This window comes from Spermophilus citellus (genome assembly GCF_964194105.1).
Source record: "Spermophilus citellus genome assembly, chromosome: 17".
NCBI classification, from domain to species: Eukaryota; Metazoa; Chordata; class Mammalia; order Rodentia; family Sciuridae; genus Spermophilus; species Spermophilus citellus.
This window is the reverse complement of record NC_138199.1, coordinates 48,768,934-48,792,975: the sequence shown is the minus strand read 5'-3', so window position 1 is coordinate 48,792,975 and position 24,042 is coordinate 48,768,934. Positions and strand designations below refer to the sequence as shown.

Here is a 24,042-nt window from a genome sequence, read left to right as displayed (position 1 = left end):
TTTTAAATTTTTAACAGCTGAATAGTATTCCTGTGTGTGTGTGTGTGTGTGTGTGTGTGTGTGTGTGTCCACGCACATGTGCTGTGTTTTCATTTCATCCATTTCTCAGTGGATGGATACTTGGATCAGATATCTTGGTTCTTGTAAACAGGGCTGCAGTGAACTGGGAGTGTAGACATCTCTGCCACATACTGATTTCAGATCCTTTCGATATGTGTCCAGGAGTAGGATTTCTGGATCCTACAGCAGTTCTATTTTTAGTTTTCTGAGGAACCTCCATACTGTTTTTCCATAGTGGCTATAATCATTTTCATTCCCACCAACTGTGTACAAGCGTTTCCTTTTCTCCACATCTGTTTTGATAATAGCCATTTACAGGTGTGAGGTGATATCTCATTGTGGTTTTAATTTCCATTTCCCTGATGATCGGTGATACTGAGCAGCTTTTCCATCTGTACCTGTAAGCCACTGGTCATTGTTATGTCTCCTCCTCCTCCTCCTCCTCTTTCTCCTCCTTCTTCTTCCTTTCTTTCTTTATTTTTGTACTACAGATGGAACCCAGGGCCTCTTGCATGCTAGGCAAGTGCTCTACCACTGAGCTACATTCCCAGCCCTGAATGTCTTCTTTTGAGAAATGTCTACTCTGGTCCTCTGCCCGTTATTTTAATTGGGTTGTTTTCTTGCTATTGAGTTGTTTGAGTTTCTTCTCGCTATTATTTTAAACTGCCTCTCAGCGATGATGATAATACTTCTCTTACCAACTAAATGAGGAACAAATGTTATTGCCATATTGGCTTTAGCCATGGAGGCACAGGGAGGTTTAAGAACTTGCCTCAGGTCATGCAGCTGAATGGGGTGAGCCATGGTCTGAAACCAGACATTTAAGTCCAGAGCTCCTGCTCCCACCTCTACACCCAATGTTGTGACAGGAGGCTCATAGGAGAGGGGTGCATGTGAAATGACCATAGCTGAGGCCACTCCTTCTCTGCCCACCCCCAGCCCAGTGCCCGCAGCTCTCCACACAGCCCCTGGAGCGCAGCAAGCAGCTGGACCAGCAGGCGCTCCAGCCGGAACAGCCTTGGCCGCGCCCCCAGCCTAAAGCGAAGGAGCCCAAGTGGGGAGCGGAGGTCCCTGTTGTCTGGGGAGGGCCGAGAGAGCCAGGATGAGGAGGAGAGCTCGGAAGAGGAGCGGGCCAGTCCAGTGGGCAGTGACCATCACCACAGAGGCTCCCTGGAGCGGGAAGCCAAGAGCTCCTTTGACCTGCCGGACACACTGCAAGTGCCGGGGTTGCACCGCACAGCCAGCGGTCGCAGCTCTGCCTCTGAGCACCAGGACTGCAATGGCAAGTCGGCTTCTGGGCGCCTGGCCCGGGCCCTGCGGCCCAACGACCCTCCACTGGATGGGGATGACGCCGATGACGAGGGCAACCTGGTGAGGCCCCCGTGGGCACAGCGACCCCTCACCCAACCTTGAGAGAGGGCAACTGTGCCTGGCCTGGCAGGGTGTGTGCTGCCATTCCAAGCCCGGGGGGGGGGGGGGGTTCTAGAGGTGCCTAGCCCTGGAAACTGAGCTGGCCTCTAAGCAGCCCCTTTTGTCCTCTCTGCCACCCTGCTGAGCCCCAGGTCCTTGTCATGCCTGGGACTGCGGCTCTGCTGTCCTTGGTGGATATGAATGGTTTCAGGCAGATGTGTATGAATCTTTCATGGCCCTCCCCCTGTGACTCAGAAAGACCCATCACTCATCTCTCTAAACTGATGTCCCCCCTCCCGGCCTCTTTTCTCATCTGGTCCTGATCACAAGCCTTGATTTCCAGCCTGTTCCTACCCATCCACCCTCCCCCAACCCCTCATCACTCTCTACCCTGGGGATGGATGGGCAGCAGGACCCGGGATGCAGGGTTAGCACGTGAGGAGAAGGGTCAGTGTCTCCTCTGCCCAGGTGTGTCTGAACAGGCAGCTGGGATGAGTACAATGTTTGATAATTGATGCAGCTTCCAAGCCCGGCAGGGAGGGAAGGAGGAGGGCAGGCCGGGGGCTGGGTTGGAGGCAGGGATGGGAAGAGTGGAGCTCTCTGGAAGGGGTGCAGGGGAAGAAGGGGACACGGAGAAGGGGGCAATGCTCAGGGGAGGGGAACCCACGTGGCTTAGAGACTGGAGGTAGTGTTAGTAATAAGGGAAGAGAAGCAAGGCAGCGGGCTGGGCAGAGGTGGGGGAGGGTGGACCAGATGCGGGGCCTGGAGCTGCTGAGGAGTCGGGGACCTGGGAGGCCCGCTCCTGCTCACGCTCCAGTGCCCCTCCACAGAGCAAAGGGGAGAGGATCCGAGCCTGGATCCGAGCCCGGCTCCCTGCCTGCTGCCGCGAGCGTGACTCCTGGTCTGCCTACATCTTTCCTCCTCAGTCGAGGTAGGTCGGGAGCTCTGGCAGAGCCCCTGCAGGGCTATCCAGGGCTCCTAGGAGTCGCACCTGCCTTGGGAGCATGAGTGAAAGGCCTGGGGAGGTGGCCTCCAACTGGGAGAGCCCTCAGGGGTGGGGGCTGCAGGTGCCACCTCCTCCCCTCAGCCTTGGCCTTTATTCTGGAGCAGGTTCCGCCTCCTGTGTCACCGGATCATCACCCACAAGATGTTCGACCACGTGGTCCTCATCATCATCTTCCTCAACTGCATCACCATTGCCATGGAGCGCCCCAAAATCGACCCCCACAGCGCTGTGAGTCACTAGAGCTGGAGACACGGCTGCTGGGTCCTGCTTGGTGCCAGGCCCCTCCTGGGTTAGCACTGCTAACAAGCGAAAGAGGCAAGGCCCACCAGCCTGCCCAAGGTCAACCATCCAGGAGGGAGAGAGCTAGGACTCTCCATGGGTCTCTTGGACTCCAGCCCTTGCTCCTGGTCCTACCCCCAGGATGCCTCCTGTGTTTCTCCCCTGCCTCAGTTTCCCCTCTGTTGGCACACTGCCCAGCTGGGTGCTCCACCACACCCTAGGCTATGACACAGCATGTTCTGAGCCAGAGGCTTGGGAGGCACAAGTGTGTGCGTCCCACGGGGTTGGGGTGACCAAACTGAGACTGTCCTATGTGGGATGAGTGGTCTTGCTTCCAGCCAAGGGCCTCAGTTTCCTCTGTGACTGCTAAGAGAGGTCTTGCCCAGTCTGTGCCATGGGTGATGCAGAGCAGGACAGGGGAGCTGCGCTCTGTTCCCTGTGGTCTGCCAGGTCACAAGCACGTAGGTTTTCGGGGCTGGAGGGGGGATGTTGGTCACTTCTGCTTGGCTGTGAACCTGTCAGTCCTTCTCAGGAGAACAGGAGAGGCCCGAGTGCTGGGCATCCTGCCTAGGCTTCCCCTCTTTGGGATGGGCCCAGCCCAGCTGGTTCTGGGAGTTGTCCTCCCTCGCCTGGCATCAGAGTCCCTCCCCTCCGTCAACCATTCGGGTCCTAGAAGGGTGGGCTGAGGGTGGCCCTGTTTCCTCTCATGGCATTTTGCACTTGCTTGGAGGTCATCAGAGGTCCTCCCTCCCCTCCTGGCTGCCCCCACATCATTGTTTGGGTTTCAGGGCTGCTGGGGCTTCTGTTTTCCATGAGGGTGGCCCCCGTCAGGCCAGGATGGGGTCGCAGGGAGCCTGAGGAATGGAGGAGCCAGCCTAGGGCCCTGGACTAGGTAGACGAGGGAGTACCAGCCCTGGGAAACCCCTCCTGGGCTGGTCACACACCCTCCTTGGCCGCCTCTTGCACGGAGCTCCCTGTCACTGTCTCCCCACCTTCCTGCTCAGCTCCTCCATCTCCCGCTGGGTCACTGCCTGCTCTTCTCCTTTCCTTCTTTCTCTCTTTTGCACTCTCTCATGCTCCCACTGCCCGCTGCCTCTTGAGCTCTCTGAACCCCATTCTTGGCCACCAGGAGTGGCCTTAGACACCATGGCAGACAAGGGCAACAACAGGGCACTGGGGGGGCACATGCCCAGCATAAATATGGTTCCTGGGGATTCACAGTCTGTACCCAGGTGCCCAACTTGCCTGCTGCTCTGTTTCTAGGGCACACAGCAGGAAAGCAAGTGAGAAGGATAGGATGGCAGGCAGGGGTCAGAGATCAAGTTGACTCCTGTCCCAGTTTAAAGGAAGGAATGGGAGAATAGGGCCTGGGATTTGGGACTTGGTTAAGAGAACTGTGGCACAGACTCCCCTCTGGGCTATGTGGCTGGGGGAGGGTCTGTTCAATGGCAGGGGCGAGACTGCTACAGAGCTACAAGTAGGGTCAGGACCTGGCACTGGCTGTGTGTGAGAGAGAAAGAGAGAAAAAGAGGGGGAGAGACAGACAGACAGAAGTGTGTGGGAGATGTGTTGTTGGAGAGGGTGGGGTCATCTTTCTGCATCAAATGTTTGAAGCACTTTTTGGCTTCTGTGTAGAGAGCAGACCTGGTCCATGGAAGGGAGTTCATGGTGCCCCTCCCCCTCTCTCTTGCAGGAACGCATCTTCCTGACCCTCTCCAATTACATCTTCACTGCGGTCTTTCTGGCTGAAATGACAGTGAAGGTGACGGGGATGGGCGTTGGTTTGGGTCCTCTGGTTCCTTGGAGACAGTGGAACTAGCTGAGGGTGGGAGGATTGGCCACAGTAGCGGGCAGGATTGGGGACTGCAGGGAGGGTGGCTGGTGACAGCGATGCGGTGGCGGTCCCCAGGTGGTGGCACTGGGCTGGTGCTTCGGGGAGCAGGCGTATCTGCGCAGCAGCTGGAATGTGCTCGATGGGCTGCTGGTGCTCATCTCCGTCATCGACATCCTGGTGTCCATGGTCTCTGACAGCGGCACCAAGATCCTGGGCATGCTGAGGGTGCTGCGACTGCTGCGGACCCTGCGCCCGCTCAGGTGACCCCCCCCCCCCGAAGATTCCACACTCCCCTCTCTAGCAATGCATTCTCCTCAGGGACACTTCTAACTACCAGCACCCCGCCCCCTGCAGTGGGACCAAAGACCTCATAAGCCCTGCCTCCTGTGACCCCACCCCAGACAACAAATTATGGCCTTGGTGACAGGCACAGTAGCACATGTCTGTAATCCCAACAATTTGAGAGGCTGAGGCAAGAGGATCACAAGTTCAAGGCCAGCCTCAGCAACTTAGCATGACCTTGTCTCAAAATTTTTTAATTTTAAAAAGGGCGGGGGATGTAGTTCAGTGGCAGAGCCCTTGTGTTCAATCCCTGGTACCAAAAAAAAAAAATTAAATAAATAAGAAAAAATATATATACACACATTTCATATACATATATATATTAAATGTGTGTGTGTGTTTGTGTGTGTGTGTGTGTGTGTGTGTGTGTGTGTGTGTATGTATATATATCCTTGGTAATTTCCCTCCAAGACACACCCATTCTTTTCTTTATTCTCCTCTCCAATGTGACATATTCCTCAGGGCCACTTTCTGTGACAAGATGAGTCATGACTACACCCTTGTAAGGGGCACATTATGAGGAACCATAGGCAGGTCCCCTATGGCCTCCAGCTGAAGCTCTCCCTTAAGTGGTGCCCTCAGGGGTGATGCTCTACCCCTTCCCCTGAGGTGGCCCCTTCCTCTTGCTGGCTTCCTCCACCTTCTGTGACTCTCAGAGGTCCCACACCCCCCCTCCCCCAGGTAACACTTCTCCTGGCAGCCAGTCTACCCTCCCCAAGCCCTCCCTGGTCCCGCAGTCACCGCTCTTCAACTTGGAGCCTTCCCCTGTGGGATGGTACTGACTTAATGGTGATGCTTTCCTGTGACAACCCACCTCCCCCTCTCTTTCCCTTTCTGCCTGCCTCTGTGAGCTGGCGTCCTGGTCCCCCCACAACACACTGCATCCCTGGGGAGTGGAACTCCTCCCTCGAGTCGAGTCCTCCCCACTCCCAGCCTCATCAGGGAATACACACTGGACATCCTGGGAATGGAGGTGGAAATGTGGGCACGGGGTGTTTGGAGAGATGGCGGGTGGGAGTCCTCAGGGCAGGGGCCCCATGAAGAGAAGACTCTACTTTACACGGTGAGCTCGGGAGCAGAGCTCTTCCCTCCACCAGAGCCCAGGACAGGACCGTGAGCCAAGGTTGGGAGTGGGGAACCGTCCTAACTGTAAGGGTAAGGGATAAGGGAGTGTCCAGCCTGGGAGCCCCTCTCACCGCAGCCCCTCCTCTCCCCAGGGTCATCAGCCGAGCCCAGGGCCTGAAGCTGGTGGTGGAAACGCTGATGTCCTCTCTGAAGCCCATTGGCAACATCGTGGTCATCTGTTGTGCCTTCTTCATCATTTTTGGCATCCTGGGGGTGCAGGTATGCGGGCTCTGTCTGCAAGAGCCTGAGGAGTGCCCTTGACTTGGCCCCGGGGTTCTGGGTTTCAAGTTGCTTCCACCATTATTCCAAAAAGGGATAAACAGGAACCCTTACCTCCAGGCCCTAGGCCTTGGGCCCCTCGGTTCCTGGGCATTTTGCAGAAAACTGAGAACCCAGAAGAGGGCCCCAAAGGGGGCCCAGCCTCATAGAGACTTCAACCCCCTAGTAGCTGCAGGCTGCTGTCCCTGGCTCCCGGCGCACTTCAGCTTGCAGACGCTGGCTGGCCCATGTCTACTCTGGGATCTCCTCCTTTCCTTCCCCACTTGAGCAGGGCGGGCTGCGTGCCAGGCCTGGAGATCCAGGGCCCAGACAGCTGGGCCAGGTTAGCAGCGTGCTGGCAGGCGGGCGGGTGTAGACCCCAGACAAGGCAGGAAGTGGGGCTGCTGGGGAAACCTGGCTCCTGGCCCAGGGAGAAACTTGGCTTCAGAGGAGGCAGAGCCAGAGCCGCCTGCAGGATCCATCAGACGCCTCTGGGGAGCAGGGAGCCCCTCCACCCTGTCTTTGTCTTCCAGTGTTCCCCACTCCAGCTGCAGGGTAGACAGCTGGCTGTTGGGGCAGCGTGGGAGCTCCTGGGTGTCTAATACCCCCTCCCCCCCTCCCTTCTTGCTTTAGCTTCCTAGGATGTCCACTGTGCCCTGGGGAAGGGTAGTTCCCTGGTTTCCTAGAAATTCTCCAGCCCCAGGGACCAGGCTGTCTTTGCCAAAACTGAGCCTCTCTGCCTGACCCCCAACCCCCACACAGCCCGGTGGCCTCCCCCTCCCCACTTCCCAGTCTCCTTGGCTTAGGAAAGTCAACCATTATTGAGGCCGTTCCTGGGACATTTCAGTGGATCTTTCCCAAGCAGGTGGTTCAGGCTCCTGATCCTTCCTTCCCTCAAATCCCTTTCCCTCGAAGCAGTCATGGTGTGGTCTGCACTGGAATGAGAGTGAGCTTTCCAGACAGACCAGGGTTCAAGCCCCTTTTCTGCCATCCTCTGGTTATATGAGTGCATTAATGTCCCTGAGCCTCAGTTTTTCTCATCTGTAAAGTGGAGCTGATAATTCCTACTCCCCACACCATTGTTACCATGAGAATAAAATACCTAGCTCTGTGGTCCTCAAACCTGAGTGTGCGTCAGAATTACCTAGGCAGCTAGGGGAAAGATTGCTGCCCCCGCCCCAGCAGTGTGGTTGATTCAGTCGGTCTGGGGGGCCCAAGAGGGAGCATTTCTAGCATGTTCTCAGGTGACGCTAATGGGGGCCCTGTTTGGAGCAGCATTGATTTAGCCTTGGTAGAAGAGGAATGGCTGCCCCCCCACACTTCTATCCTATCTTCCCTCTCTAGGAACAAAAAGGGGTGACTGCGGGGAAGTTCCCATCAAGGACACTGACTTGACTAACCCCAGAGTGGAGCATCCCCAGGGTGTTCTCAGAGCCTGTAGGCCCCAGGGCTGGGGTGGGGATGGGGCAGGGAGTCCTGGCTTCTTGAGTCACAGCTCACTTCTTTCTGTCCCTGGCATGTGTGTGTGTATGTAGCTCTTCAAAGGGAAGTTCTTCGTGTGCCAGGGGGAGGACACCAGGAACATCACCAACAAATCTGACTGTGCCGAGGCCAGTTACCGGTGGGTCCGGCACAAGTACAACTTTGACAACTTGGGCCAGGTGAGCCCCAGGATCAGAGGTGGGAGGTGGGGGAGGAGTGGCAGGGACGCAAGTCCACATTGATGAGACATATTGACTTGATTGAAGGTGAGCAGCCCTGGGGAGCTTGGCCCTGGCTGTCTAACCACCAGCAGGTCATAAAGCTCAGTCCATCCCAAACACCCCAGTGAGTTAGCCCACAAAGCCTTATCCCCCCAAGAACACAGAAATGGAAGCTCAGAAACAGTAAGGGTCTTGCCCAGGGTCACAGTGCTGCATGGCGGAGCAGAAAGCACATGTGGAGGTGGGGACAGGTATGAGTCCTGGCACCATGGCTGTCAGGTCAGTGATCTTCTGAGGCCTCAGTTTCATCATCTGGTGAGTGGAGTCATAATCATATCTCCATGGGGCCAATAGTCTATGTGAGGTGCACATTTGCTCACGTGGTTAGGCCACATATAGTTAAGATGATTCCTTTTCACTCCACGTTTGCAGAAAAAGAAATGTAGACAATGAAGTAGCTCACTCAGTTTTTCTGGTTTGTTTCCCAGGCCCCTACCGTTTTTGGATTCCCAGGGTCCCAGGGTCCCAGAAATCCCTCACCCTACCTGGCTGGGCTCAGAGGCTGTGTTCATCTCTCATGGCTTTGAACCAGCCATGGAGCCCTGGGACTGAGAGCACACCTAAGTCCTGGAGTGTGACCCCAGATGAACCTCTCAAGGGCTGGGATACCCCACGCTGCTGCCAGGAGGCGCTTTGGGGGCAGATGGGATGATTCAGCCACACATTCTAGATTTCAAAGGCCTATCTCTTTCTCCTCTTCATCCCCTCCTCCCCCAGGCCCTGATGTCCCTGTTTGTGCTGGCGTCTAAGGATGGTTGGGTAGACATCATGTATGACGGGCTGGATGCTGTGGGTGTGGACCAGCAGGTAAGGCTGAGGTGGACAAGAGCCATCTTTGGGCTTAGGTCATTTAGACTGAGCTTTACAACAGCACAGAGATGTAGGCACTATATAGGGAGAGGAACATGCCATCAAAGAGGTGTCACATCGCCAGGCACAGTAATCCCACTGTAATCTTAGTGGCTGAGGAGGCTGAAGCAGGAGGATCACAAGCTTGAGGTCAGCCTTGCAAGACCCTGTCTCAAAAAAAGCTGGGAGAGGGCTGTGGATATATGTCATTGGTAGAGTGCCCCTGGTTCAATCCCCAGTACCTAAAAAACACAAAGGTTTTACATCATACAGAAGGGCTATCACTGGTGGCATGTGGGCCAGATCTGGGCATGGAGCAGGTTTAAGAGCCTGCGAAAACATTTAAAATTTTTGGAATTAGTGGAAACCACTTAGAAATTGGTGAATTTGACATGAAAATCCAGATTGGACCTACCCAGGGAAAAGCCCAAAGGTCTAGGAACACTGAGATTGTATTCTCTCAGGACAGGAGCCAATTGGAGCAAAGAAGCAGCTTATGGATGGGGAATATATGGTCTCCTTTGCTACAGTTCCCACTGTTCACTGTTGAGCTAACGTCTCCACCTGTCTTTCCGGCTCCTCGCCAGCCTATCATGAACCACAACCCCTGGATGCTGCTGTACTTCATCTCGTTCCTGCTCATCGTGGCCTTCTTTGTTCTGAACATGTTTGTGGGCGTGGTGGTGGAGAACTTCCACAAGTGTCGGCAGCACCAGGAGGAGGAGGAGGCGCGGCGGCGGGAGGAGAAGCGTCTTAGGAGACTGGAGAAAAAGAGAAGGAGTAAGGAGAAGCAGATGGCCGGTCGGTAGTCTTTCCACATCTCTCTGGGTCGTGCTTGACCTTGGCCTTGCGACTGCCGGGAGCTGGGGGCTGGGGTCCGGGGCAGGGAGATATTCCCACCCCGCTCCTCACCTCCTTGCCCCAGTAGCATGTCTGCCTTTAGAATCCGCATGAAGCAGTCGAAGTCAGCCCCGTGGGGAAGGGGAGCTGCCTCTCCCCTGTGGAGGCTCCCTAGGTATCCGAGCCTCATACTTCCCAGAGGATGCCAGGTGGGAGTTGACGCATGGCTTCTCAGCTCGACTCTCAGAGGCGCCCCAGAGAACGGGAACCTGATGCTGCGTTGCCCTGTGCCAGTATTCAGCAACCCAGGGAATGGCCCAGATGCCAGCCCAGTCCATCCAGGGCTGCCCAGCAAGCACTGTGACCCAATGCCTGCCCACTGTCTATAGCAGCTGAGCAAGGGACTGGCAGAAACTGCAAAGGGACAACAGCTGAGGAACACAGACCCACCCTCCCTCCTTATTTCCCACAAAACCCAATTGTTGGTTGGTTGTTTTCTTCCAAACTAAAAACAAAAACAAAAACAAAACTGAAACTCACCCTGAGCCGGCGCGGTAGTGCACACCTGTAATACCAGAGACTTGGGAGGCCAAGGCAGGAGGATCACAAGTTCAAAGCCAGCCTCAGAAACTTAGTTAGACCCTAAGCAACTCAGCAAGACCCTGTCTCTAAATAAAATATAAAAGAAGGGCTGAGGATGTGGCTCAGTGGTTAAGCGCCCCTGGGTTCAATCCCCAGTACCAAAAAACAAAGAAAATTAGCACCCTGGCTCAGAAAAGGCCTGAGGTCGCATGAAATCTAAATTCATCTGTGGCCCTAACCCTTCAGTCCTTCACCTGTGCCCCCAGCATCACTCGAATGGAGTGGGTGAGGCCCCATGCCATCCCTCCTAGTGCTCTAATGCCGTGGGCAGGCTGAGACTAAGCAAAAAGACACACAGAGTCCAGAAAGAACTCGAGAGAAGCAGCTGGCATGAGCCACTTGGTTGCTGGTGTTTCCAGGTGCGTGTGCACCTGGCTCCACATCTTCAGGGCTCCTGCCTGTCTGGTGCTTCATAATCTCAGTGCCTCTCTCACTCACGGCCCACGTCTCTCCACGTGTCTTTCTGTGTGGGTTTCTAAGCCTTTGTCTGTCTCTGTGTGTCTCTCCCTGTTTGGTCTGTGGGTTTCCCCTCCTCTCCACTTTCTCACAAACCATCTTCCTTCCGCCGATGAGATGCGTGCAATGCTGAGTTTTCCCTTGGGTGTGTGGAAATGTGAGTACCACCAAATGAGTTAGGAGCTGAGGTGTTCCTGCTGCCTCTCTGCCCTTGGCTTCATCTCCTGCTGCCTGCCACCCTGGAAGGAGCAGAAAGAGTGTAGGAATCACCAATGAGGGTGGTGGGGTGGACAGAGACAGTGCTCTCCGCGGGAAGGGATTGCCCTAGGAGGACTTGGAAGGGACACTGGCCTCTGGGTAGCCAAGGACAGTGTAGTTCTCCATGTCTCATATCTATCCAGCAGCTGGCAAGGCTCTGCCTAGCTCCTGGGTAGGGGTTTGGTCTCGGCTTCCCCGTGCCGTCTGAAGCTGAGCAGGTGTACTGTCCCCAGCACCACGCTCCCACCCCAGCACCATTTGCCCACACCCCTACAGTGGGCTGTCTCAGCAGGGCATTGGCAGATGGAATTCTTTCAGCAGGAGGCACTTGTGGCCCCTGCCTGGCCAGCTGGCTCCCGTTCTGGGGTCTGTAATATTCAGGTGCAGCTGAGTCCATGGTGCAGTAGGAGTGGACATCTGTTCCGATGGCAGGCTGCCTGTGCCTCCCAGAGCCTCCCCACCCCTGTGACCCTGTGAGCTGGCTGAATCGCTTGTCTTCCTCAAGTACCCTGTGCCCCAAGTTTGGGGCTGGATATTCAGACCCAGCTGCCCATGCTCAGCGCACCCCATTCATAGGCAGAGTGAGGGTCGGAGCTGAGGGGGAGCGAGCTGCTGAGGGGCCCTGCCCAGCACACCTGGTCCAGTCAATGACCAATGTCGTGTTTCGTTCTTTTAGATCTAATGCTGGACGATGTAATTGCTTCCGGCAGCTCAGCCAGCGCTGCGTCAGGTACTGCGTCTGGGGTGTGGGTTCATGAGTGTGGGAACATGCTCTTTGCGTCCTCTCCATAGCTCATTGATTCATCCTCTGGGGTGACAGGCTGAGGGTCCCTGGGGCCACTAAGAGGGCAGGGGCTGAAGTGCCAGGTCTACATCATCCTCATCATCCCGTAGTCATCCCATGCGGCTGTGTTAAGCTGGGTGGGAGATGAAGAGGGCCAGGTGCACCGCTAGCTCCTCTAGCTCTTGGAGGACCCCCTCCCCTGCAAAGGTTCCTAGGCTGAGCTCCCCAGCCTGCCACTGTCCTCCTCGCTCTGCCCCCTCCCTGCTCTGCAAATCTCTTCCATCTCCTTTTGTCTGAAGGGGAGACTTTGATCCAAGGGAGCAGGATGAGAGGACCAGAGAGGGGAAGGATTTGTTTTAAAAATGTAATGATGAATAATTGAAGAGACTCATTAATAGTCAAGTGATCACAGTGGCCACGTCATGGCTACAAACAGTAAAACCTGGGAATCGAAGGCCTGGGTTAGCCACAAGCTTCTCCACAAAAGGCTAAAGGTTTGGGAGTAAGTCAAGTCCTTGTCCATAAGAACTGTGTCTCTGGGAAGGATTCTGGGTACCACCTGTCCTCCCCTAGTCCCTCAGTCTCCTGGTCCTCCTCTTGAAAGTCCCCAGATGGAGGTTGAGGGTTTGGAGGATCAGAGTGTCTGTGACAGGACTGTGGGGCCTTGTCAAACCCCCTAATGTTTCTATCTGGTAGTTCCCATGACTACCCCCTTATCATCCTCTTATGCTCCAACAGACCCACATTTTGAAGTTCAGAGCACTCCAATAAGGACTTTGTTTCACCATTTTTACTAATCAAAGGCACATCTAATTGCTAATCAGAGCTTCTGAGCTGCAGAAGGTTACACATTGAAAGATGGCAAAAAAAAAAAAGAAGACTATTTTGCCTTTAAATTAGTCTGTGGGGTCTTAACATAGGCAAGTATGTGATTTCTTTAAAGTCTTTAGAAATATTGAAAAGATGGGAAGGAGCCCCACATGGCTGCCTTCTGAGGCTGCTGAGGGCTTGGACTTCAGTCTGGGAACCATTGATTATACAGTTCTCCACTCTAACCCACTGCCTGACTCAGGCAGCTGCTAGTCTGGGAGTGCTGAACTGCCTGATCTGTGGTCAGGGGGTACCTCTGAGCCTCGGTTTCGTAGGTCATCCCCAAGGCCCTTAACAGACCACAGCTCCTGTTCCGTGATGCTGAGCTATCATGGTTCAGCACTGGGAGACCATAGCTCTGGAGGCTTAGAAGTCTCCTGTTGGTTTGTGTCTGAATTGCTGGGGTCCCTGAGCTCTTCATCGGGCTGCTTTGCATAGCCCTAAGTGTTAAGTGATGCGGGGAAGGTAGGAAGAAGTGATCTTCAGCTTTCCCCCTATGTCTCTACCTGGACTATCAACTCAAGTATTCACACATTTGTGCTCACCCCAAAACACCATCCTAGCACAGGGAGGGCCCACAGAGGCTTCTCCAAGGGGGTTGTCCCATGAATCAATACAGGCAGACTCACAGCCCCAAGATATGACTCGCCTACTCCCTGGTAAACACTCTGGTTATTCTCACCCTGTACCCCGTTCTGGAGACCTTTTGCCCTGCTCTTATTGGCATATGCATTACTTTCCCTGACCGTGAGAACCCAGAGATACTAATTGGGGAGAACCATATAGTCATAAGCCTCTTCCTGGTTCGGTGGTATCTCTACCACAGTTTTTCAAACTTCAGTGTGCAAAAGAATCGCCTGGAATGAGGGCATATTCCTGGCCTGCACCCCAGCAGTCTTCCTAGAGTGTTCTGGGGTCTGCATTTCTAATCAGCTCCCAGGTACTGATGTATTGGTTTACCCACTTGGGTGATTGCAACAAAGTTGGAGTGCTGGGAATCAAACAAGTGCATGGTCACCTCCCTGCTAGAATCACCCCCACCTGACCCTGGAGGGGCCACCAGACCAGGCACTCTTCTTCCTTTGGCCTTTGGTGGGAGCCCACCCCAGGCTACTCCCTGCCTCAGTTTACCTCTCTGTTAAGTGTTCCTCTGCATGGGAAAGGCAGAAGAAAGAATCTGATTACCAGGGGAATGGACCTGACCAGATCCTTGGGTCTGGAGGGAGGGAAGGGCCTGGGGCTGCTGGGTGATCAGGCTAGCCCCAGTGACCACTCGGCCTCCAGCACCAGCACTAGCACTGTGCTCCTTGTCCCCTTACCTGCAGCATCTACCTCCACTCACCTGCTCCTTCCACCAGGCTGGGAACCATAGCCGCTGAGGCGTGGCCTCTGCCGTGGGGGCCTGTATCCCTGCAGCCACCCCTGCATTCCGCCTACTTCCTGCCACTGTCCTTTGCAGACCCTCTGCCCTGGCTGTGCCTTGGGCTCCCATTGACCCCCTACTAACTCACTGTACCGGTTGCTGTCACTCACAGCCTTGCAGCCCCTCCTCCACCCTCCTCTGTCCCTGCCTCTGACTGGAACCCTTCTCCCCATGGTCGGACTCTGGTATTTTCTCTGCCTGAAGCAGCTCCTACTGGTGGGAGGCCGGGAGATGAGGCCATGACTCTGGCTGGAAGTTTGGGTGCTGCTGGCTCGTGCCTCAGTATGCTGAGCGACTCACGTTCTGCTGGGCTCCTTCTTTCCCTCTGTGCAGTAAAAGGGCTGCCTGGGGAGGACCAGTCAGAGTGGCCTGGTGCTCTTTGGAACTCTCTAGTGGGGAGTTTCTGGCCACCTCAGCACCTGCTGGTCTGGGGAAGAGCTAAGATGGAGGGGCATTCATATATACCTCAGGGGCCTGGAACCTGTCACCATAAGCAAATAGCCATACCCCACTCTGGGCCTTTTGGAGGGTCCCTGGCTGAATCCAAGCCCATCCACCACTCAGACTCCTAGAGCAAGGCCAGAAGGTGGAGTTGGTGGCAGGCCTGGGGCTGCCTATGCAGTCAGGCTGGGGCCACAGGGGAACGGGGGGCCTCTCCCTTCCAGCCTCCCCTCCACATTGTCTTAGCTAATAATGGGGCTAATAAGGAGTCACTTTTTCTAACCTAATTGTATTCAAACATTTTAGTTAATTCTCCATTCATATTTTAGCATAATGGGATCGGGTGCTCTCGGCATTTATGGAGATTAATGCAGAGAAAAAGTTCCGGCTGCTAAGGCAACGCAGGGCGACTAGCGCCCTCTGGTTCTCATGGTACTGAAGGAAGGAAGGAAGGAAGAGGCCCCGCTGGCCCGACCACCCTCCACAATCGGGTGTGGATGACCTGTGGCCTCATGGTGTCTCTTGCCCCAGGCCTCTCCACCCCTACACTCCTGGGGGTCAGGAAGGCCACCTGAGCAAACAAAGCCATACTGGCTGGTCCTTCTCTGAAAACAGAAAGATGGCCTTATGTACCCCTAAGGCACACGGGCCCTTATTGGGGTCTCTCTGCCCCTGGTTATCCACACCTCAAGTCCGATGCGGAGAGGGGCCGGGTGGGCCTGGAGCTGTGCATCCCAAGAGGCTGGACATGCCACTCCTGGGCACTCTTCTTCCTTTGGCCTTTGGTGGGAGCCCACCCCAGGCCACTCCCTGCCTCAGTTTACCTCTCTGTTAAGTGTTCCTCTGCATGAGAAAGGACAATTATATCTGAGCTGGCCTGGGCTCAAAGCTTCCTGCTGCCCCTGAGCCAGCCCGCCTCTGGCACAGGCCTCAGAGGCTGCAGCCCTTGCTGGCTGGCTTCTGCCCGAGACCTCCTGAGAGAGGAAGGGCTGTCTGGGACCTGAGGCTGCCCCATGCTTCCCTGTGGGGGGTCTCTGCCTTCTGTGTAACTTCCCAGGAGACCAATCTGTTGACACTCTCCCGACAACATGTGCCCCACTTGGCTTGGCCCTTCCTCTGCACCTGGAGGAGGGGGCCTCTGCAGTCTCCTGCCCCCAGATTTATTCTGCCTGTTAGCAGGCTAACCCGGCACTGTGATTTTTATAACTAAGTGGTTTGCTAATTACAAGAGAAACCTTATGCCTGTGACAGATCTCAGACAGTGCTTCCAGCCTAGCCTGCGGTTCTTGCTGCCTCAACACCCAGGGCAGGTTGGGCACTGCCTCATTAGAAACTGGGTGAGTCCGTCAGGGGGCCCCCCAGCTTGAGTCTGGGATGGAGCAGAGCCCTGCAGCCTCCCCTGGGTTCTCCCCCTGTGGGGGTGTGGGAGGCCTCGGCCCTGCTCCCTGGAAGCCCCACGGTAGGTCTGTGCAGCCAGCCAAGAAGATGTCCAATTTCCAATCTCCGGCTGGATCTGCAAATCCCAGCTCTGGGTAATCTCCTCTGCCCCTGTAGGGGCTGAGCTTGGAGAAGGCACCAGAGCCTTGGCCCCTGTTGTTGGAGCTCCCTCTGAGCTCAGTAAGACTGGGTGTACTTCATCTGACGACCTGACCTTGCTGCAAACACTGAGTCAAGGGCATTCTGAGGGGCCGGTGGATTTTGGAGGCTGCCTTTTGGGAGGGCTCACCTGGTATCTAATGTAGGTGGGGAGCTCTGCATGTTCCGACCTGTCCTGCCCCCAACTGTAGCCAGTAGAACAGATGCTTGGAGGGGGACATGCTGAAAAAGCTGCCCTCCCCAGGGGCAATGAGGGGAGGGCAAGGACGCTGATGACACTGGAATGTTTCAGCTCTGGCATTAGAGGCTGGCAGCTGGGAGGGGCTGCGGGTGGAGGGGTGCAGGGGGCAGGGCCCTGATGCTCGCTCTGCTCTTCTCCCCGCCCTGTAGAAGCCCAGTGCAAACCCTACTATTCCGACTACTCCCGCTTCCGGCTTCTTGTCCACCACTTGTGCACCAGCCACTACCTGGACCTCTTCATCACAGGTGTCATCGGGCTGAATGTGGTCACCATGGCCATGGAACATTACCAGCAGCCCCAGGTAAGAGGGAGTGTCCAGCTATGGCCCCTTACCTCCAGCCTTGGGACCCCCAGCTGAGGCCAGCACAGCCTGAGCCAGGGCATCTCTGTGTCAGGTAAGTGCAGGTCACACAATGTGGGTTCTTCCCCTTGCAGTAACCTTTGTAGGTGGGCATCATCTTCGTTTTATAGATGAGGACATAGAGGCTCCAAGGAGTTAGTTGGTGTAACAGCTAAGAAGCGGAGGGCCTGGTTTCTTCTCTAGCCAATTTTTATTGACTGTCTAGTATGTGCTGGACTCTGGTCCTTTGAGGGTGAAAAATGAGGACTGGTGCCTGCCCTCTACAGTTAGATGCTAGTGAATGTCCAGATCCAAAACTTACCTGTAATCTTGCCACTTCTCCAGTCGTCTTCCATCAGCTGCCCACCAGCCCTCAGCTTCCCCATCTGTACAGCAAGGAGCTTGAATCAGTGTGCACAAGGCCCGTCTGGTCTAGCATTATGTGTCTTCTGGCATATTGCATGTGGTCTTCTCTTCACCTCTCAAGAAAAGAGATTCTTTAGCACAAGATTTGAATCATTCTTGTGAATGAGGACCCTACTCTTTCCTGGGGTGGTGGTGACCAGTGGTCGGCCATCATGGCGGAAACAGGGAAGATAGGTTCCCTTAGCCTCACCTTGTCTCCCAGTCACTCTGTCTCCCAGTATCGGCCCTGGGCCTAAGGAGACCCTACATCTTGCTCCTTCCCTACCAGATCCTGGATGAGGCTCTGAAGATCTGCAACTACATCTTCACTGTCATCTTCGTCTTGGAATCTGTTTTCAAACTTGTGGCCTTTGGCTTCCGTCGGTTCTTCCAGGACAGGTAACAGAGAGGAGAGAGGTTTGGGAGAGTTTGAAGGTTGTGGGTAGGAATGTGTCTTCTGGGAAAATACTCAGGTTTAGTGCCTGGAGACCTTTCCTAAGTCTTGGGGTCCAGTCCCCACCCTGGGCCTGGTGGTGATGGGGAGCATCCAGGGCCTGGGACATGGGAGGGAATTTGACAAGACAAGGCTTAGAAGTCATTGGCAACTAGAAATCAAGGTGTCCTCGCCTGAGGCCTAAGGGTACAGAGTCTGGAGACAGATTGCCTGGACTGGATTCTAATCCTAGTTCCTCCACTTAGTAGCTGGTAATATTGGGTAAGTTACTTAATCTGTCTGTGCCTCAGTTTTCTTATCTTTAAATGGCAAATAATAATAATATCCACACCAGAGTGGTAAGATTCAGAATTCTTGTTTACAAAGTCCTTTAAATAGTGCTTGGCATAGAGTTAATGCCATATAAGTGATAAATTTAAAAAAAAAAAAAAGGCAGATGAATGAAAATGAAAAGCGGAGGCCCTGGAGCTAAAGTCTAGCCCTCCTGTGCCGCCAGCTGACAGTGTGGCCTTAGATAAAGCTGCGCCCCTTCTCTGCAGGATGGGAGGCTGGATCAGCTGACCTCTGCCCTCCTTTCCAGCCCTCACTTCCAGTGCCACAACTGCACCTTCCCCCACAATCCCCCTTCCCCCACTCAGGGAGCTGTGTCCTGGGCTTTCCAGGTGGAACCAGCTGGACCTGGCCATTGTGCTGCTGTCCATCATGGGCATCACGCTGGAGGAGATCGAGGTCAATGCCTCATTGCCTATCAACCCCACCATCATCCGGATCATGAGGGTGCTGCGCATTGCCCGAGGTTGGTCCTGGCTGTCTGGCCACACACCTGCCTTCCCAGGGTGACCAGCCCAGAGGGAGAGAGAGCAAGGGTCTGATTTGAGGATGGCTGTGGGTTCCCAGGGGTCTTTCTCTCAGCCTCTGCAAAAGGGGAAGGTCAAAGGCAGGCTGGCTGGGCAAGCTGGCCATCCTGCCAGCCCCTGCCCCAGCCCTGGCCCCGGTTCCACCAGCTGTGTGTCCAGAGACCCAGAGGGACCCCTCATGCCATTCTCCTGTTCTACAGTGCTGAAGCTACTGAAGATGGCCGTGGGCATGCGGGCACTGCTGGACACGGTGATGCAGGCCCTGCCCCAGGTAGCTGGGAGACAGGATGGGCGGGAAGGGTCCTCTTGGGGAGGAGGAAGTGCCCTCCAAAGGGGCGGGGCCCGAGGGACGCTGACTGGGGGATCCAGCGGCACCTTCTCCATTTCTTTTCCTCTTTTCCAGGTGGGGAATCTGGGACTTCTCTTCATGTTGTTGTTTTTCATCTTTGCAGCTCTGGGTGTGGAGCTCTTTGGAGACCTGGGTGAGTCAGGTTGGGGAGGGTGGAGAAGCCAGGGCTGGAGACCAAGGGGCTCCCGGACGTGGGCCTCATTTCCCTTTCCCTCCTTCCCTAGAGTGTGACGAGACACACCCCTGTGAGGGCCTGGGCCGGCATGCCACCTTTCGTAACTTTGGCATGGCCTTCCTGACCCTCTTCCGAGTCTCCACAGGTGACAACTGGAATGGAATTATGAAGGTGAGAGCCCACTCGAATCAGAGCCCCTCCCAGGGCTGGCTGGGCCACCAAGGAGGCAGCTCCAGTTTTTGAGCCAAGATTCCTTAGGAAGATGAATTGGCCATGAATAAAAGCCCTTCTGTCCCCTGCGCCCCCGTTGCCAGAACACTCTGGAACTCCCTCTCCCCAGGACATGCTCTGACTCACACTTCCCCAGGCAGATCTAATGTTCTTCTGTCCCCAGGACACCGTCACTCCCTCCTCCTCCCGTTCCTTCTCCTCCTTCAATGCTCTGTGACAATGATGACCTGGTTTTCGGCGACAGCTCCATCCACTGTCCTCCCTGGCCTCACGCCTCTGTCCTGCCTCCCCCAGGACACCCTCCGGGACTGTGACCAGGAATCCACCTGCTACAACACGGTCATCTCTCCCATCTACTTTGTGTCCTTCGTGCTCACGGCCCAGTTCGTGCTGGTCAACGTGGTGATCGCTGTGCTGATGAAGCACTTGGAGGAGAGCAACAAGGAGGCCAAGGAGGAGGCCGAGCTGGAGGCCGAGCTGGAGCTGGAGATGAAGACCCTCAGCCCGCAGCCCCACTCGCCACTCAGCAGCCCCTTCCTCTGGCCTGGGGTCGAGGGCGCTGACAGCCCTGACAGCCCCAAGCCCGGCGTTCCACATACTGCAGCCCACGCCGGGGCAGCCTCCCACTTTTCCCTCGAGCACCCCACGGTGAGCCAACAGCACCCCTGAGAGAGCAGGCGGGCAGGGGGCAGGAGAGGGGCAGGGAGGGCGGCCAACAGCTCAGTGGGTGGTGGACAGGGGGCCGAGCAGACCCTAGAGCTCCTCCTAGATCCTTCTGCCTCTCCTACCTGGACACAGAGGGGCCAGCAGCCACCTGCCCCTCCCCACAGAGGGCTGCCCTCACTGGCCGCACAAGGCCACCCTCAGCAAAGCCAGTTATGCCAGCTCATCGTCTCCTTCAGCTTGGTGTGGCCTCCCCTTCCTGGCTCTTAGGTTCAAGGCTAAGTTTTCTGTTTCCTTCCTGTTTCTTTCTTACCCTTGCCTGACTGCCAAACCTCTTTCCTACTCCTGCCTTAACCTGCCGGATTCCTTTCCATCTCCATCCCTTCCACTTCTCTTTCCCTGTCCCCTTCCCTTGGGCCCTCATCTGCCATCTCCCTTCTCTCCTTCCTCCCTCACATCTTCTCTGCACCCTCCTCTTCCTTCCTTTTTGTTGCTCTGTGTGTGTGTGTGTGTGTGTGTGTGTGTGTACACATGTGTGTGCGTGTGTGTGTGTGCCTGTCGGTGGGTCTCACCTCCTCTCTCTCTGTGCCCTCTGCCCTGCCACTGACACTTCCCATCACTGCCCTCTGACCCCGGCTCCCCTGGCTCTCCGGCTCCCCTGATGGGCTGGTCCTCCCAGGATAGACAGCTGTTTGACACCATCTCCCTGCTGATCCAGGGCTCCCTGGAAGGGGAGCTGAAGCTGATGGACGAACTGGCAGGCCCAGGGGGCCAGCCCTCTGCCTTCCCTTCCGTCCCCAGTCCGGGCGGCTCCGACCCACAGGTTACTGTGCCCTGTGCTGTGCCCCCTCCCCTGACTGTGCCAAGCTGTGCCATGCTGTGCTATGCTTCTGGGGCGGCTGGGGTGTTGCCTGCCCACTGGATAGCTGGGAAAAGAGCAGCCACGGGGGCCTCGGTGGACTGTCAGTCCTGGCAGGCAGCAATTAGGGGTGCTTCCAAGCTGAGAGCAAGCTCTGGAGCAGCCTTGGAAGGTACGAGGCTGAGGGTATACCCTTCCAAGGGAAAAAGATGGGTAGAGGACAGGTCCGGAGGGGAGCTTTTTAAGTAAGAATCTTGAAGAGAAGAGGGACATTAGGGGTGGAGGGAACGAGGTGCCAGGCCTAGGTGAGTGCAGGTGACCAGGGAACCCACAGGGGACATATCCTAAGCCAAGGTCTATTTCTTCTCTTGTGTCCAGTACCCACCCCCAGTCCTTCGGTGGCTTTTAAGCTGTGGAGCACATTCGGCCTCATTAGTGATGTCAGTAGCGAGTGATTTCTGTGCTGAGGGAATGGAGGTGGAGGCTGGGACCTTGACATGAAATAGGAGGTGGCTTTCTGCCTGAGCCCAGCCCCTTCCCACTCTGCCACAAGCACTTCTCCCCTAGGTCCATCTCATCCTGGTCTTCTGCTTTCTGGGCCCCTCCCACCCTCCTCTCCTCCCCTTGGCCAAAGGTCCCACCATCCCCCACCCCACATCAGGGGCTCCAGACTTGGAGCAGGTCAAGAAGGCAAGTGTCAAGTGAAGGTAGAGCATAGTCTCCACAGTTCTGCAAGGTGGAAGGGTCAGCAGGCAGGCTCCTAGGAAGCCTTAAGCCTGATCTAGAGAAATGATCATTACATGGTAAGCGCCCGTGCCTCTTATTGAGCTTCCATCTCAGACCTGGCAGTGACCTAGAATAATTAGTGCAAAAGTAAATCCCTTCCCCAGGCCTCCGACCCTGAAGAAGGCTCACAGGAGAGGTAGTAAGAGGGAAGGGGCTTTAATGGGAAGGTGAGCAGGGCAGCCGGCCCATCCTCCCCACCCCTCCCTCAGCATCCTGTAGCCCCTGGGGTTCCCTGCAGATCCCCGCTGAGCCAGCCAGATGGTGTGACAGCCCACCAAGGGTGTCTGCTTCGGGGCTGGCCTGGAGAGCACCTCCCGGGACCCAAGTTGGTGAAGGCGGGCAGGCTGCAGGCAGGAGGAGGAGGGCCCTGCGAGGGAAGCAGCCAAGTCCTGCCAGGCTTTTGGACGCAAAGAGAATAGGCAGAAAACAGCCGTCAGATTGGCAGCATTGTCCCCAGTGCCCCCCACGCCGCTCTGTCTGTGCAGAGAGGAGACAGGCTTTGCTGGCCTTTCTTCCTATTTTTTTTTTCTTTCTTTCTTTCTTTCTTTTTTTTTTTTTTTTGGTATCGTCTTTATAAGAGTCGAAGCCCTTGCTCCTCCCTGCTCCCTCTCTGGGTAGTGGCAGCGTGGGAGGGGGCTGCTCAGGTGCCTGGGGTGTCTTTGGAACGTGTTTCTGTGTCTCTTGGCTTTGTCGGTATTTGCTCCAGCTCTTTGGTGCCTGTGCAGCCTCTCTGATCCAAGCAGGGGACTGAAGTGGGTGAGGGGAGGCGCTGTCCATTTATTTGGGAAAGGGGTGGGAAGTGAGAAGGGTTGGCTCCCGCTGCTTTGTGGAATAGGGAAGTGGGGGCTCAGAGTGTGCAGAGCTTGTGCCGTCTGGTTTCTCATGCCTGATCATCTCTCTCCTGTCTAGATCCCTCTAGCTGAGATGGAGGCTCTGTCTCTGACGTCAGAGATTGTGTCTGAACCGTCCTGCTCTCTAGCTCTGACGGATGACTCTTTGCCTGATGACACTCACATACTCTTACTTATTGCCCCGGAGAGCAATGTACATGCACACACCCCTCGCCCTCCCCCGGCTGGGGCTGGGCTGGCTGCAGGGCTCCAGATCCTCTGCTCACTGTGCCACCAGGCCCCACCCAGACCAGTCGACCTGCAGGCGCTCGGTGCCCCAGCCTTTGCTGGCATGAGGCCTTTTAGATCCCTCGCTGGGGCAAGGAAATTAGATAAGAGGAAATTGAGGCCTTGCCCAGAGGGGCATGGGGCAGCAGTTGTGAAAGGGTTACTTCAGGAACATCACAGCCCAAAACAGAAGTGGCCTCAGAGCCAGCCTCTGTATTTGGAGCCCCTGTGCAGGCCAGCCCTCCCCTCCCTGCACCCGCTTCCACCTCCCCCAACATGAGACAGTCACCACTGCAAAGTGGGTGAGAGCCACATCTCTGCTGCTACCACCATGCCCTTCTTCACCTGGGGGCTGTTCCTGTCTCCTTTGTCACTGTCCCTGTGTGTCCCTGTGTCCTCGCCAAACCCCAGAGGGGGGGTTCTTTGTGTTTTGATAATTTCTCCACCCTTCCCCTGCTCTCTCTTCCCCTCTGACTAGAGCAGCCCCCTCCTCCCAGCCTCTCCCTCCCGGTTGGTTATCAGAGCAGCTCCTGAACCACAGGCTGGGGGGTCCTCAGAGGTCTAGGGTGACTGGCTGAAGTGGGGCCTGGGGCCCAGAGCCATCTTCAGCCTACTGGGGCTGTGTGGTTGACTGACTAGGCCCACAGGAAAACAAGAACAGAGAACTGGAGATCCAGGGGCAAGAGAGTCACGAGGGATAGAGAGACTTCCAAAGGCAAACCTTGGGCACCTCCTGCTGAGGCCCAAGCATGTTTGAAATACATGCTCAAAACCTACTCCTACCCCAGTCTGTCCACCGAGGGAGGGACTGAGTCCACACTTTCCAGGCCTTGCCACCCACCTCACCCTCCAGAGTCTGTGTAGTTAAAGTGGGGCAGGATATCAGGCTATGACGTGTCCCTAGTATTCATCTGTCATTTAACCCATCTGAACCCAGCTCAGACCCATCCTCTGTGGACCCCAGGGCTCCCTCTGAGCCTCTAGGTGGGGTCTTTAGAAGGCCCTCTGGGATCACCTGCAGGACTGGGGGCTGGGGGCTGCTCTTCCTTCTCAGATACCTCCTTACTCCTCCACCATCCCCACCAGGAGGCTGGCAGGCTATGCCATGTGCACATTTTGGGAACTTTCCCCACCCTTTCCTCCCTGTATGTGGAGGGCTCATCATGTGTCTTCCCCCTCCCTCCTACCCTCACCCCCTACCCTGCACTCATGCCCATCACCACCTTATCCTGGGAGGGGAGTGGGGAGTGGGCCTGGTGGGGCGGGGGGCTGGTTTCTGTGGTCGAGGTCTGCCTCAGGTGCCAAACCAAGTACCCTCTCTTTCACTC

At 55.8% G+C, this 24,042-nt stretch overlaps 1 protein-coding gene across 24 annotated transcripts in view; it reads left to right on the top strand.

Annotated features, from left to right (window-relative positions):
* Positions 1-24,042, top strand: part of CACNA1G (calcium voltage-gated channel subunit alpha1 G) — a 63,936-nt gene that overhangs the window by 36,704 nt on the left and 3,190 nt on the right. For 6 of the 24 annotated variants that reach the window (XM_081271887.1, XM_081271882.1, XM_081271886.1 and 3 more), the window contains 17 exons: positions 1,000-1,431; positions 2,301-2,401; positions 2,581-2,704; positions 4,449-4,517; positions 4,665-4,849; positions 6,149-6,275; positions 7,850-7,975; positions 8,795-8,884; positions 9,514-9,706; positions 11,799-11,852; positions 16,627-16,778; positions 17,512-17,621; positions 18,339-18,472; positions 18,734-18,804; positions 18,937-19,015; positions 19,107-19,228; positions 19,583-19,936. In XM_081271887.1, coding sequence (XP_081128013.1) covers positions 1,000-1,431; positions 2,301-2,401; positions 2,581-2,704; positions 4,449-4,517; positions 4,665-4,849; positions 6,149-6,275; positions 7,850-7,975; positions 8,795-8,884; positions 9,514-9,706; positions 11,799-11,852; positions 16,627-16,778; positions 17,512-17,621; positions 18,339-18,472; positions 18,734-18,804; positions 18,937-19,015; positions 19,107-19,228; positions 19,583-19,936 — 2,523 coding nt within the window. Of the gene's footprint in view, positions 1-999; positions 1,432-2,300; positions 2,402-2,580; positions 2,705-4,448; positions 4,518-4,664; positions 4,850-6,148; positions 6,276-7,849; positions 7,976-8,794; positions 8,885-9,513; positions 9,728-11,798; positions 11,853-16,626; positions 16,779-17,511; positions 17,622-18,338; positions 18,473-18,733; positions 18,805-18,936; positions 19,016-19,106; positions 19,229-19,582; positions 19,937-20,630; positions 20,775-22,505; positions 22,641-24,042 lie in introns of all 24 variants that reach the window. The other 18 variants (XM_081271884.1, XM_081271881.1, XM_081271892.1 and 15 more) reach the window with 7 other exon arrangements.